The 16,293-nt window shown below is 43.3% G+C and overlaps 1 protein-coding gene across 5 annotated transcripts in view; it reads left to right on the top strand.

Annotated features, from left to right (window-relative positions):
* kalrna (kalirin RhoGEF kinase a) overlaps positions 1–16,293 on the top strand; it is a 584,657-nt gene that overhangs the window by 525,809 nt on the left and 42,555 nt on the right. For all 5 annotated transcript variants that reach the window (XM_055638050.1, XM_055638045.1, XM_055638047.1 and 2 more), the window contains 4 exons: positions 483–560; positions 3,964–4,149; positions 8,785–8,956; positions 12,936–13,171. In XM_055638050.1, coding sequence (XP_055494025.1) covers positions 483–560; positions 3,964–4,149; positions 8,785–8,956; positions 12,936–13,171 — 672 coding nt within the window. The remainder of the gene's footprint in view (positions 1–482; positions 561–3,963; positions 4,150–8,784; positions 8,957–12,935; positions 13,172–16,293) is intronic.

Below are 16,293 nucleotides of genomic sequence, written 5' to 3'. Positions count from 1 at the left end.
ATGTTTTATATCTTTCTCTGCTGAAATATAAAATTCAGCCCATTTCATTGGTATACTGCCAAGTAATAATGATTCTTGAAACTGATGGCTATTGAATTCTGAAATAACATTTATGGCAAACATTAGAGGCAAACAAAGAGCAGTCCTGAACTACTATCTACCTCGGGCTATCCTTGATTGGACTTTACCTTGCACTAAAAGTTATTCTCTTATCAAATATCTAAATGTTATTCCCTTGTCATGTACCTCGGTACACATGACAATAAACTAAACTAACTAGGATAAATAGCCTAATGAAATATTATGAAAGAGGTAACCTGTTATTGAAACAAATCTATTCTTAAAATAATCTCCATTTTATCAAAAATAAACATGGAGGAGAACATGTAGAATTGTGAATAAATCTATTGGTTAGATTCACCAAAACATGTTTGTTTATGCCATTAAAATCAATGTTCCTTCTATCTATCTTTTGTTGACAGAAAGCAGTTGATGTGATGTACCTTGTGCCGAAACGCTGCAACGATATGATGAATTTGGGAAGGCTTGAGGATTTTGAGGTAAATTTATTTTTTCCTTTACTTCAACCTCTGCAATTATTTATTATCTCTACAGTGAAAATGTATATAAGTGCTAGATATAATACGTTAAATCAATTTTTACCTTGGGTGGACATAGGGTAGATTTTACTTTGGACTTTAGAGATACGGTGTGGAAACAGGCCTTTTGGCCCACCGAGTCCACGCCAACCACCATCACTATCCTACACACGAGAGACAATTTACAATTTTTACCCATCAATAAACCTACAAACCTGCATGTCTTTGGAGCATGAGATGAAAACAGCGAACCGGGGGAAAATCCATGCGGCCACAGGGAGAACGTACAAACTGTGTAATGACAGCACCCATAGTCAGGATCAACCCCGAGTCTCTGGCGCTGCGCCACCATGCTGCCCTAATGGTAATTGCAATTTGCCTATCGCTTTTGTACAGGTCTGGTCTTACCAATTAAGGAATGACATGCTTGTGCTGAAGGGAGTGCGGTGAAGTTCACCATTTTGACTCCTAGGATGGCAGATTTGTTGTATGACGAGTGATTAAGCAAACTCTGCCTGTGATCACCTGAGGTTAGAAGAATAAATGGTCGTTTCGTTGAAATGCATACACTTGCGAGGGTAAATGCAGGATTGATGTTACTTCTGGCTGGGTTCACCAGAATCATAGAATACAGTCCCAAAATGGCATGATAGCCACTCATGACAAAGATGAGCTGACATGGAACCTCCAGCTGTTGACCATAAGACATAGGAGCAGAATTATGCTGTGTTGCCCATTGTGTCTACTCCGCCATTCAATCATGGCTGATCTATTTTTCTCTCTCAATCCCATTCTCCTGCCTTCTCCCCGTAACCTTTGACACCTTTACTAATCAGGAACCTATCAATCTCCTATTTAAAAATGCACAATGACTCGGCCTCCACCGCCGTCTGTGGTAATGAATTCCATAGATTCACCACCCACCGGTTAAAAAAGTTGCTCCTCATCACCATTCTGAAGGTATATCCTTTAATTCTGTGGCTGTGCCCTCTGGTTCTAGACTCTCCCACTGCTGTAAACATTATTTCCACGTCCACTCTATCAAGGCCTTCCTCTGAATGTTTATTACATTCCCATAAACCTGCTGCCCCGGGCCACCTCCTGTGGTAGGCCGCACAGATTTTGGAAGTGCAAATGTTGTAGCTGCCCAGGTGACTAAATGCAGCGGAACTTGGAGATGTCGCACACTCCAGTTACTGTGCCCCAGATCTTCAGGAATAACTGTAGGATGGTGCATGAGGTGCTAATCAAATGGCTTATGTCGTTCTCGTTTTTATTGAGCTTCTTGGTTGTTGTTGGAGCTTCACTCATCCCTGGAAAGTATTCCACCATGTTCCTGACCACTGCTTTATAATTGCTCAGTCGGAGAGACTAAAACAGGGAAGCACTGACAGGCCTGTGGTTTTTCTTTGAACCAGGAGTCGCGTGTTGTTTTCTAAAAGAATCGTTACTTTACCTGGATTATTGGTTGTGTAAAGGGCCTGTGCTACTTAGGCTATTTTTTAGGCGACTACAGGTGACTAGGCTGTTGCCACATGGTCGCCGGGGTGTCGCCTGTATGATCGTGAGTAGTCTCCTCAGTCGCCCAAAGGGTCGTAGCATCTTTCTGGTCGCCACTGGATTTTCAACGTTCAACATTTTTTGGCGACAGTGGGTTGATGCCAATGAGCGTAGCTTAACTTCTCATGACGTAGGTGTTGTCATAGGTTGTCGCCAGGTGACGTAGGTTGTCGCCGGTGCTGACTTCGGTGAATTCCATTGGCGACTACCTACGTCAACCTATGTCAACCGGTGACAGGTACCGGCGAATGAATTGTCTTCAGTTGTCTTCTGGGCTTGTCCCACCGAGGCGATTATTTCGGCGACTGTCATAGTCGTAGCAGGTCACCGAAAAAACGGCGGCTGGACCCCCCCCACGACAATGTCTACAACATCCAGCCTCCTAGTCAACGTCAAGCTATGGCAAGCTACCGAAAATCATTAAGATGTCCACATACGACCACACCTACGACAACCTACGTCCACCCGTGACAAGCTACGACAAGGTAAGACAATTCAGTCACCAATACCTGTCGCCGGTTGACGTAGGTTGACATAGGTAGTCACCAATGGAATTCACTGAAGTCTGCACCGGCAACAACCTATGTCAGTCATCCTGGCAACAACCTACGTCATGCTACGAATGCAGTCTGTCGACGAAAATTTTGAACATTTCCAAAATCCAGCGCAACCAGAAAAAATGTACAACTCTTGGGACGACTGAGGAGACCATACAAGCGACACCCTAGCGGCCATGTGGCGACAGCCTCGCCGCCTGTAGTCGCCTAAAAAATCACCTGTGGGACAGGCCCATTCAGTTGTCGCCGACAGGGTCGTAGCTTGTCGTAACTTGTCGCGGGTGGACGTAGATCGACTTCAGTTGTCGTAGGTTGTCGCCTGTGTGGTCATGTGTTGTCGTGGATGTGGTCGTAGGTGGACGCCCCAATGGGTCGCCGGTTGTCGGTAGCTTGCGTAGCTTGACGTCGACTAGGTGGTAGGTTGGTGTAGCTTGTCATAGACATTGTTGTAGACATTGTCGTAGGGGGGTCCAGTCTATCCCCCTACTATGACAGTCGCCGGCAGTCACCTAAAAAATTGCCTAAGTGTGACAGGCCCAATTGTAAGAATATACATGGTATCACTGGTATCACTGGTAAAACTGAATAAGAGACTTAACTGTGTCACATTGACAGAATGGCAATCACGAGACTGAAGCGAGCAATTAAACTCACCGAGTTGTATGCAAAAGACAAATGTTTGTAATTGGGTACATGTGACAGTGAAGTGCCATTGATCCATTGAACTTTGATCTATCTATTCACCAGAGCAACAAGGTTCTGCTTTGATTTCTTGTTTATGGAAACGTGGAAATGGTTCCATCCATTATTGCATGCAAATTAAAGATGGAGCCTTGGTGTAATGTATATAAAAGGTTGTGTTTCCCCACAACTTCTCAGCTTCCCAACACCTGGGCTGAGCGTACTTACAAAATGGCACTCACCCTGGGTGAAACTGAACCACATCATGTTTATGTTTGTCCTGATTAAATGATTTAATTTAGATGCATTTCAAATTTCTGATTAATTTGTCATTCCATAATGGTGTTATGCTACTAATAAGAACACAGAACCGTGGAATAAAGAATACATGTATCAATGGATGCCTTCATCTGATGTATCATAAGATCATAAGACGTAGGAGCAGAATTAGGCAATTTGGCCCATCGAGGCTGCTCCGCTGTACGATCGTGTCTGATCTATTTTTTCCTCTGAACCTCATTCTTCTTCCTTCTTAACTTGAAAATCTGAATTCTTTCTTCTTTTAGGGTAAAATCACAGCACAAGGAAAATTACTTCAGCAGGATACCTTCTACGTGACAGAACAAGATACTGGAGTGCTCTCCCGAAGTAAGGAACGAAGAGTCTTTCTCTTCGAACAGATTGTAATCTTCAGTGAGCTGCTGAACAAGGGCTCTTCAACACCAAGGTATCAGTTCAAGAAGAGCATTAAGGTAAATCTGCTTGTCTAATCTGTGATCTTTGACAAGGAAGAAGATGCGTTAGGAGTCTCAGAAAAGAAAAGGTAGTTGAAGTTCTAGTTGGGCAATAGATTGATAAATAAAGTTACTAGAAAGACCAGCGACACTTCAAATGAATAGGTCCTCAGGGCCAGATGGAGTACATGCTAGGTTGTTGAGAGAAATAAAAGATAAAATGACAGAGGCTCTGGGCATAATCTTCCAAAGACCTGCATGTATATGGGCCTTGTGTGAGGGCAGGAAATTTGAAAATATTGTGGCCTCCATCAAAAAAATAGTTGTAGGAATTAACCTTGTAACTTGAAAGCAGTCAATTTGACCTCATGGATGAGAAAAGGTCAACAATGAACTGGAAACAATGTCAGTCATATGAAAGCATTTGAGAAAGCAGCATGGATTGTGTTTAACTAGCTTTAATATTTTCTGATGAAATTTCAGACAGAGTTGACAAAGGAAATGTACTTGTGGTGTATCTGGACTTCAAATAGGCATTTGATAAAGTGGAATACAATGCAAAATGCAAATAGAAAGTACTAGAAATACTCAGCAGTTCAGGCAGCATCTGTAGAGGAGGAATCTGGGAAATGTTTCAGGTCAATGGCCCTTCATCAGAACTGGAGAAATGTGAAGACAATTCTGTTTTAAGTTGCAGCGAGGGAGGGGAAGAGTACAGAGGGAAAATCAGTGACGGAGATGGGAGCATAGAGAAAGGGAAAGAGAGGGCCAGACATGGATATGGATCGTGTGAAAGTGAGATCTGGCTCACAATTTGTCGCAAAATAATAACATTTTTGAGACACAGAGGATTGCAAATGCTAGAATATTGAGCAAAATAAAACTGCTAGAGAAACTTAGCAGGCCAGGCAGAATCTGTGGTGTGTGGTGGTTAGGCAAAATTTCAGGTCCATCTTACTTACAGGAAAAATAGTCGGGGGGGGGGGGGGGGGGGGGGGGGGGGGGGGAGATCCCTGCTCAACACTACTACTGAATCTGCCACAACTGCAGATTCTAGCAAAGTATTTCTGAACCTATTGACGTATACTAATGCTTTCCTTCTGCCACTTTTGAGCCAAAGAATCATACATTATGAAAATAGACCCATTGTCATCAACCATCAAACATCAGAAAGGGAAGGATTTGCAGAGCTGTGGGCAAATGGTTTGGAAATGGATTAGTTGAAATTGCCCGTTTTGAGTCAGTATGTGTTTGAAGGGGCAAAATTGACTTATTTCCATGCTGTGGACATCTTGTGGATCTGTGTACGACCATAAAGCTGGCATCATTATTCCATTACACACAGTCAGCCCACAGAGCATAAGATCAGAACAATCCGACAGATACAAAACTATGTATCGTATACAAAATCATGAGAGGAATAGATTGGGTAAACGCACAGAGTCTCTTGCCCAGAGTAGGAGAATCGAGAACCAAACGACATAGGTTTAAAGTGAAGGGGGCAAATTTTTAATAGGAACCTGAGGGTAACTTTTTCACACAAAGGGTGCTGGGTGTAAGGAACGAGCTGCCGGAGGAGGTAGTTGAGGCAGGTATTATTGCAATGTTTAAGAAACATTAAGGCAGGTACCTGGATATGACAGTTTTAGAGGCAGGCAGGTGGGACTAGTGTAAATGGAACATGTTGGCCGGTGTGGGCAAATGGGCCGAAGTGCCTGTTTCCACACTGTAAGATCCTACGACTCTCTGTGACTCTAATAATAGTGATCAAAAGACAGGACCAAATCTGTGAGCCTCGCTGAAGCAAGTGTCTAGCATGGCAACAGATGGAGGAGATTCCTATCCCACCGTCAGGCATGTCACTGAGATTAAAATGGACACACAGGGAACTGCAGATGTTGGATTTTCGAGCAAAACACAAAGTGCTGGAGGAACTCAGCTCGAAGCAGTAATGGAAGAAATGGACAGACAACGTTTTGCATCGGGATCCTCCTCCAGCCTCTGACACCTACTCTACCACTTACTCTGCCCATCTGACAGTCCCCCCCCCACCTCACCTGTATCCATCTATCACTTAATAATAATAATAATACATTTTATTTATGGGCGCCTTTCAAGAGTCTCAAGGACACCTTACAAAAATTTAGCAAGTAGAGGAAAATCATGTAAGCAGAATGAAATAAATAGTAGAGACATGACTAGTACACAAATTAAAGACCAAATTCAATTCAAATCACAATATGAGGCAATTCAAGCACAGATGAAAAGGGAGGGGGATGTGGGGCTAAGGATAGGCAGAGGTGAAGAGATGGGTCTTGAGGCGGGACTGGAAGATGGTGAGGGACACGGAATTGCGGATCAGTTGGGGGAGGGACTTCCAGAGCCTGGGAGCTGCCCTGGAGAAGGCTCGGTCCCCAAAACTGCGGAGGTTGGATTTGTGGATGGAGAGGAGACCGGCTGATGTGGATCTGAGGGATTGTGAGGGTTGGTAGGGGGAGAGGAGGTCAGTGAGATATGGGGGGGCCAGATGGTGGAGGGCTTTGTAGGTGAGGACCAGGATTTTGTAGGTGATCCGGTGGGAGATGGGAAGCCAATGAAGTTGTTTGAGGACTGGAGTGATGTGATGCCAGGATTTGGTATGGGTGATGAGTCGGGCGGCTGCGTTCTGGACCAGTTGGAGTCGGTTGATGTAGGTGGAGCTGATGCCAAGGAGAAGTGAGTTGCAGTAGTCCAGTCGGGAGGAGATGAAGGCATGGATGAGTCTTTCAGCAGCGGGAGGTGTGAGAGAGGGTCTGATTTTGTCGATGTTGCGGAGGTGAAAGAAGGAGGGTTTAATGACATGGCGGATGTGAGGCTCAAGGGAGAGGGTGGAATCAAAGATCACGCCAAGGTTGCGGGCCTGGGGAGATGGGGAGACAGTGGTGCCATCGATGGTGAGAGTGGGGTTATTGATTTTGCTGAGTATGGATTTGGAGCCTATGAGGAGGAATTCTGTTTTATCGCTGTTGAGTTTGAGGAAGTTATGTTGCATCCAGGTTTTTATAGCTGACAAACAGGAGTTGATATGGGAGAGGGGGGGTTGTGGGGGGATTTGGTGCCGAGGTAGATCTGGGTGTCATCGGCGTAGCAGTGGAAGTCCAGGTTGAAGTGGCGGAGTTTCTGACCAAGGGGGAGGATGTAGATGATGAAGAGGAGGGGGCCGAGTACGGAGCCTTGGGGAACTGTGGCTGTAGCAGAGGTGTGGTTATGGAGAGAGATGAAGTGGGATCTGTTGGAAAGGTAGGAACAGAGCCAGCTGAGTGCAGAACCTTCAATGCCAAGGTCCCCAAGTCTGGTAAGCAGGATGTTATGGTTCACTGTATCGAAGGCTGCACTCAGGTCGAGGACGATGAGGATGTTGAGGGAACCAGTGTCAGCAGAGGTGAGGAGGTCGTTGAGGACTTTGAGGAGAGCAATTTCTGTGCTATGGAGGGGTGAAAGCCAGATTGGAGGGGTTCGAATAGGTTATACGCAAGGAGGTGGGAATGAAGTTGTGACGCAACGATACGCTCCAGGGTTTTTGAAAGAGAGGGGAGGTTTGAGATTGGGCGGTAGTCAAGCTTTGTCTCACCAAAACTCTGTCTTCCAGCTTTCTTCCCCATATTCTTACCAGTCTGAAGATGGGTCCGACCCAAAACATTGCCTATCAATGTCCTCCAGAGATGCTGCCTGATCTGTTGTTACTCCAGCACTTTGTACTTTGACTGAGATTAAAGATTTGTGGAAATCTCTGCGATTCAACAACGGACACGTGCTATTAAAACTAATGATTGGAATGTAATTGTTTTAAGTGTTAAAAACTAGAAACACGCACATACTCTAATAAATACTTAAACGTGCTTCAGTTAATTAGATTAAATAAAATATAACGGTCAACTTACTATTTTTTGGACAGCCCTTTCCTCCCATTCACTTCAATGTGGACTCATTAGGCAGATTTCCCATCCTTAGAGCTAAGAGTTCTGCGCAATTCTGCACTGCAACACTGAATTCCACTAAAATACAAAGTGCTGGAGTAACTCAGCGGGTCAGGCAACATCTCTGGAGGTCATGGAGCGGCAACATTTCAGGTCAGACCCTTCTTCATTATGAAGAATGATCCAAAACTTTGCCTATCCATGTCCTCCAGAGATGCTGCCTCACCCGCTGAGTTACTCCAGCACTTTGTATTCTATGTAAGATTCCAGTATCTGCAATTCTTTGTATCAACTGAATTCCAGTAGTTCAGTGACAATGAGCTGAAGCACATATTGAAAATGGAGCTAAAGGCTGCACTTCACCTTGCACCCAGAAATTCCCTGAGTTGCAACACATCTGTCTATGTAAAAGCCAGCAGATTGGAGTGGATCTTCAAGTTTTTAATGGAAGATCTGCTCCATATAACTTTGAATGTTGACCAATTAAGTACCATCTCACTCCGAATCTCCAGTTTTAGGATGGAAAAACACTGTCTTCAGAGATACAGCCTGTCCTGCTGAGTTACTCCAGCATTTTGTGTCTATCTTGGGTGTAAACCAGCATCTGCAGTTCCTTCCTACATCTTGTGCACATTAATGGTATTCTTCGTCTTGGTGCAGATTTCAGTATTTCTTCCTTTTTTTTAATCCATGTCAGATGAGTTACCTTAACATCGAGGAGAATGTAGACAATGAACTCTGCAAGTTTGCTCTAATATCCCGTGGAACGTCTGAACGATTCATCCTACAGGCACCAAGCATTGAAGTCTGGCAAGCTTGGATTCAGGATATCAATCAAGTTCTTGACGCCCAGCGAAATTTCTTAAATGGTAAGCAAGATAGTTTTATTTCCTTCCATTCACCGCATTGCACTTACACATTTCATGCAGCTGGTAGAGCTGTTGCCTCACAGCGCCCAAGATCCGCTTTCAATCCTGACCTCGGGTGCTGTCTGCATGGAGTTTGCACATTCTCCCTGTGACCACTTGGGTTTTCCCAGTTCCCCCCAAAGACGTGCAGTCTTGTAGGTTAATTTACTGTTTTTTACTTTTTGTGTTTTTTTTTTTTTTGTCTAGTTAAGTTTTTGTTTTTAGGTTTTTAGGTTGTGTTTGTGTGAAACGGGGTTTGCTGTCTCTCCCTTCGGGGGAATGCGACTTTTTTGTCGTATCCTCCTTCTCTGCCTCCGTCTGCGCTGAGGCCTAATGGCGAAGCTGGCGACCTCGAGACTCCGTAGGCAGAGCCAGTCAGGACTTGCCCTGGGCTCACTCCCATGAGGGCGGTCCAGCTCGGGGCTGGAACGGCGCTCCCGTGAGGGGCTGTGACTCTCCCATGAGGGTGGCCTGGCGAGGGGCTGAGACTCTCCCGTGCGGGGCTGTGGCGCTCCCGTCGGGGCGGCCCAGCTCGAGGGTGGTATGGCGCTCCCGTCGGAGCGACCCAGCTCGAGGGAGGAACGGAACTCACGTGAGGGCGATCCGGCTTGGGGCTGGAACGGTGCTCCGGTGGCTGGGACCGCGTTCTGGCGGCGGTGACTTGAGTCCGGGGTTTAGCCGCGAGCCAGCGGCTGCGTCCGCTGGACTAGAGGGCGGCAGCTTCGACCACCCCGGGCCGCGGTGTTTGAGCCGGCCCGTTTGCGGGGTTCGGTGAGCCGCGGGACTGTTTGTACCATCGCCCAGTGGGGTATCGCCTCAGCGCAGAGGGAGAAGCGGAGGGAAGAGACTGCAGCTCTAAGATTTTTGCCTCCACCACAGTGAGGAGGTGCTTGGAGGACTCACTGTGGTGGATGTTAATTTGTGTTTATTGTTGTTTATTATTGCATTATTGTATGTATGACTGCAGGCACGAAATTTTGTTCAGACTGAATGACAATAAAAGTAATTCTAATTCTAATTCTAATTGTTCTAATTCTATAAAAGTCACAAGAGTCACTCCACTGTATGGTGTACTTATGTTGTGAAAGACTGCACAAAACTGAAGAGAGTTATAGATGTAATTCAGTGCATCACACACAACCAAAATTTCCACCATTAACTTCATCTACACTTTACAATACCTTGGAAGAGTAGCTGACACGATCAAAGACGTCCCACCCCGATCATCCCTTCTTTTCCATGCACACATCAGACAAAAGGTACAGCAGCTTGAAAGTGCACACTGGCAGACTCAGAAACAGCTTCTTCCTCTCTAAATGGTCCTTCTAAATGAACCCAGTCTACTGTCCGATTCACCTCTACCCCATTGTGCACATAGGACTTTGTCTCTGTAGCTGATGCGCTACAATGCTGAGAACTATATTCTGTACTCTATGTCTTCCCTTTGCTCTACCTATTGTACTTGAGTTTGACTTGTGTGTAGTGTTATCTGATCTGATTAGATAGCATGCAAAACAAAGCTTTTCACTGTACCTCAGTACATATGATAATAATAACCTAAACCTAACTTAAAAGTTATCCCTCTTTATGTTTTAATTTAAATAACTAATTATTTCACAGACCACATTTTACAGGGGAGAAAAACCTGATTGCCAACACATTGTAATGTGCAAATCAGCAGCAACCATTTACAAAGAAGAGCTCGCTCATAACTAGTAGAGTGCCTCTAGTTGCTGGCTGAGTTGTGATCTATGCCATAGATTTTGCAAAAATAACTTCACATTGTTCAATCGTATCTGTAATCTTATTATTTGTAGCACTTGATCATTATTAATCTCACCACAAATTTACATCCAATAATTCTCAGGGTACCCTTTTATCGACATGACTACTCAGTAACCTTTCATGCCTAGGATATAAACAGTTTATGGAGAGCAGTTATATTAGGCAGTAGATTGTTTTACAAGATTATTAGATGGCATATTTTTAACTTTTGATTCCTTTTCTATTATACCTCTTTTTATTGTTTATTAAATATAGATGTATTAAAATATTATTTTTATTGTTTCCTTTATCTAAATTTTGAAACACCTTTTGAATCTGAATTGCTGTTGAATCCATCGGTTTCATTTCAGCATCTTTCTCAGCCCTTCCTCTATTTATTTCTCAACCCGTTTTCGTCTTTGGTCAAGTGATTGTCATGTTTTTCATTCAAAGTTTCTGTTGCTCTCGACACTCCATTATCAATTTGCACATCCACAACATGTGATGAAGACGTTAGCTCAGTCAAAACCTTGCCCCATTTGTCAACAATGAGGTGTCGATTAGAAAAATAAATAGATGTAACATCTTTGCCCAGAATAGTACGTGCTAAAGTACAAAACTGATTTAGGGGTTTAAAAAAGGTAAAATTACATTAAATAATTAAAACAGCCTGGATGCAGTTTGTCGCTAAAACTTATTAACTTTGTATCTATTCTGTGTGCAGACCTAAGATCATTTAGGTAGAATTATGGCCTAAATTTCAATGCTCATCTTCTCACCAAATTTCAGGTATAACAAGATGGTCACTCAAGCCTTGAAGCCTACTCCATCATGCTGTTAGATTGTAATTGGGTTTAGAGGGCATCTGAGGGAATTTTTTCATACAGGGGGTGTTTAGAGTCTGCAATGTGCAACCTGATGAGATGGTGGAAGCTGATACTTTTGCCACTTTTAAATTAAAAATCTCAAGAAATACTTGAATTGTCAGGGCATAGATGGCCATGGATCTAATGCGGGTAAATGGAGTTAGCGAAGATCATAAGATCATTAGTGATAGAATTAGGCCATTTGGCCCATCAAGTCTACTCCGCTATCCAATCATGGCTGATCTATCTCTCCCTCCTAACCCCATTCCCCTGCCTTCTCCACATAACCCCTGACACAAAGGACGGCCTTCTATGATGTCCAAGCATGAGTCATTCACTCTAAAATTAAATACCCATTTGGCATTGAAAAGTTAATATAATGTCATTCCCAGTTAATTATAGTTGTAGATATATTTAACTAAACCTGTTGGGTTTTTTTGCCTCTGCTGTTTGAATAAACTATTTTAACGTATATCCTTAATTTGCATTTTATGGCTCAGCCTCTGGATAATTCAAGTCATTGTCTTTAGTCTGATAGGTAAAAGTGACAGACGATTGCTAGTCCTCGTCTCTTTTTATCCCTGCTTCCTTGTGCCAAAATGGCCTTTTAATAACAGTGAGTTCCAGAGCAAAACAACCTAGGAAATTCTGGAGACAAGCCATTCTGTTGGCAAGCCATACCAAATATTTAGTGTCTGTACACATAATTGGTCCATCACTATCTGTGAAATTGTATCAAAATATATCATTACATTGTGCAAAAAAATATATCACTAATATCTAAGAATCTCAGAAAGCCTAAACAATTTTGCAAAAATTGCCTAAACAATGTTGCAAAAAATTATGAGAGGCATAGATAGGGTTGACAGTCATAACCTTTCTCCCCAGGGTGTAATGGTCCAACACTAGAGGGTATAGCTAAAAGGTGCGAGGAGGAAAGTTTAATGAAGATGTACGTGGTGGGGCCTGGAACGCATTGCCAGGGCTGGTGGTGGAGGCAGATACATTAGTGGCCTTTTTAAAGACTTTTAAATAGGCACATGGGTGCAAGGAATAGAGGGATATGGATTATGTCCAGGCACATGAAACCTGTTATGGATCAAGTAAAGGCAGATGAAATAAGTTTAGTTTGGCATCATGTTTGACATAAATATTATGGGCGGAAGCGCCCATTCCTGTGCACTGCTGTTCTATGTTCTACTATAACAAGATTGACAAAGAGAGTTTGTTTTTCTATGATAATACAAATCATTCTTGTTCTATTTGCAACTTGTCCAGATTCTCCCATGATTTGTTGATTTTGATTACAGCACTGCAATCACCCATCGAGTACATGAAAAGAGAGAGTGGACCACAGCCCTCAGGGAAAACACAAGCAAGCAGGATACCCCCGCCTAATATCAGAGCACTCTCCTGTTCCCAGGCTGGGCCCGAAAAGCCTCTGAAATCATTGGTTCACAACCCATCACTACCCCCGTTAAAGCTATCTACCTCCAATGGAAGTTTTGATGATGACCAGCATTACGGAGACTATGAGCAAATCAAGGTACCTGCACAAGAAAGTCTTCAACCTAGATCAATAACATATGGATAACCAGAGGAATTACACTGCCATATCAGGATTATTAAATCCAAAGTTTTGTAGTGATTGCAGAGTACTACAGTTTATTCAACCATGCCAGCAAACTAAGCATGACCATAATACTCTAAGCTAATGGTGTGGATCATTCCCAACAAATGATCAAACATTCTTAACAGTATCTGTTTCTAGTGGACAATAAATGATGGTACACTAGCAGTAAAAGTTGAATATTACTTATACCATTGGATTAACTTGGGTAATTATATAATGTATGGATAAAATTGTTAATTAAAGCTACAAAGGACAGTCGCAAACTTGCTCAGTTTTACCCATAGCCAAAATGGGGAGTCTTTGCAAGTCACATTTCACATTATCTCACCTCAAAATAGTCCTTAAAGTTGATTGAATGAAGCTTTGTTCCTTCCAAAAGATATTCAGAGTGGAATTGATATATATGGAAGTCTTGAGCACAAAACAATCTGCTAGAAGAACTCAGCAGCAACTGCGGAAGGAAATGTCCAGCCCTGAGGAAGGGTCATGACCTGAAAGGTTGACTAAACATTTCCCTCCATGAATGCTGCCTGACCTACCGAATTCCCGAGTAGACAAAAATGCTGGAGAAACTCAGCGGGTGAGGCAGTATCTATGGAGCGAAGGAAATAGGTGACGTTTCGGGTCGAGACCCTTCTTCAGACATTTTCCAGCATCTGCAGTTCCTTCTTAAACATACTGAATTCCTGCAGCAGGCTGTTTTGTGCTCAAGGTTCCAGTGTCTCTGTCTGGAAGTCTTAACGTACTCAATGTTTCCCAAAACATTAACTCTTTGCAGATATTGTTATTTTTGACATGCCATGTTTTAGATTGGAATCATTGTTGTCTAAATTCAATAATGTACGTGTATAATTAAAATCATCTGATTTATGTCAAATGGTGTGTTTAAAACTGTCCTAAGAAAAAGATCAATTTTGCCTTCAGTGTTTACAGCTCCATCCATCCTTCACGTGGTATTCCTGCATTTTTATTTGGCAAATTGGTCGACCTAAGACTTCCAACATTAAGTCATCCAGATTACCAAAACACTACAACTGAATTTCCAGCAATATCTTTGATGCATAAACGGCAGGGATATTTTCTGACTGGAAATTTTGGGCAGCAGCCTTTCTTACTTGGACTTTAAAGGTTATTGTCAGATTTTCAGATCGCTTTCTCGTGATCCCTGCAATCTGCCCATCAAGTCCATCTAAGCCAGCCATGGGTACTTGTGTCCAGGGTGACACACCAGTTGTGGGTGTCCTGACTTTACACTCTGGTATTTGCGATGTGATTTATAAGAAATAATAACTGACAAGACAAGAAATGGGTTAGCGTGATTTTGAAGACTTTAAACTTTGGAGTTTAGAGATACAGTGCAGAAACAGGCCCTTCGATCCATCGAGTCCGTGCCGACCAATGATCACCCCGTACATTAGCACAATCCTACACACTATGGGCAATTTACAATTTTACCAAACCCAATTAACCTGCAAACCTGTACATCTTTGGAGTGTGGGAGGAAACCCAGAGCACCTGGAGGAAACCCACACGATCACAGGGAGAATTGACAAACTCTGTACAGACAGCACCGATAGTCAGGATCGAGCCCAGGTCTCTGGTGATCTAAGGCAACAACTCTACCACTGCGCCACTGTGCTGCCCAGAATCTTGGGGCTTTATTTCTCATGTTGGACGCCTTGCCCCTAATATTAGGGTTTATTAATGTTCTTTGAATCTTTGGAATTTTCTCCATGAAGTCCTGAGTTTGTCTTTTCTGCTCTTTGCAGTCCCAACTCGGTGGACTAGTTCTGCATTAGCACATTTCGTGGGCATCTGAAGAGCAGGAACACATTTTGTCACTCAGTATAACAGTCTATATCTACTTACTGTGAAGGAGGTAGACCATCACAGGCTCATGCAAAGGAAACTGAGATGTCACAGTGAAGGCCATCACTGGTGGCTTCTCATCCGTGGAGAACACTCTGCCTTTTTGTTTTCCTCCAGTTCCTGAACTTCAAAAAAAAAGGGACACTCTTTCAAACCTATTGTGCCACACTGTAACAATCCTCTCATTTTACTCTATGATCTTGTTCCAGATCTTTGCTACAACGAAGCACGTGGTGCGGCTAGTTTCTCATGCTCCACAGATTGCTTCGGATTGACACAGGGTTTATCCAGTGGCAGGTTGCCCTTGGCAGTGCCATTGAATCTGTGCAAATCAAAGATACTAGAGAGGAACGCTCCTCTATAATCTTTGGTGCAAATTGCCTAGTTTAGGCATTCATGTGCTGCATTTGCATCCCACAAGGTGTTGGCACTAAACTGATTCTTATCAAATTTTTAACTGGGATCTGTTGCAAATTCCATTAATGATGCCTGATGGGGAAAAAAAGGAACAAAATGCTTTTTGATATTCAAGTGATTATTTGTGTCACAGATGTGGATAGAGATTGATTTAAAAGCCAGCATGTACAGTACGATACGATACGATAGAACAATTTATCGCAGGAGGAAAATTGTTCCTGGGATAAATAGAATTCTATTATATCGTACTGTATGTACCTGGTAGAGGGCTTTTGTGTTCTGAGTCCCATGATTCAATATTCACCTTTTCATTCAGCATCAAAAGTGCCGAAGTGGAGATGGTCAAGTTCCTAGGTGTAAATATCACCAACCTGTCCTAGAACAGCCACAGTGAAGTTACAGCCAAGAAAGCATCCCAACAGCTCTAGACTTTAGAGATGCAGCATGGAAACAGGCTCTTCGGCCCACCACGTACGCGCTGACCAGCATACACTAGCAATATCCTACAAACTAGGGACTATTTACAATTTTACCAAATCCAATTAGCCTACAAATCTGTACATCTTTGGAGTGCGGGAGGAAGCCAGAGCACCTGGAGAAAACCCACGCTGTCTCAGAGAGAATTTACAACTCTGTACAGACAGCACCCATAGTCAGGGTTGAACCTGGGTCTCTGGCGCTGTAAGGCAGCAGCTCTAACGCTGAGCAACCCTGCCACCTAAATTCAACTTCCTCGGAAGACTGAGGAA

This window comes from Leucoraja erinacea, chromosome 7, assembly GCF_028641065.1.
Source record: "Leucoraja erinacea ecotype New England chromosome 7, Leri_hhj_1, whole genome shotgun sequence".
Classification (NCBI taxonomy): Eukaryota; Metazoa; Chordata; class Chondrichthyes; order Rajiformes; family Rajidae; genus Leucoraja; species Leucoraja erinaceus.
The sequence above is the reverse complement of the archived record's forward strand: the minus strand, read 5'-3'. Positions and strand labels throughout refer to the sequence as shown.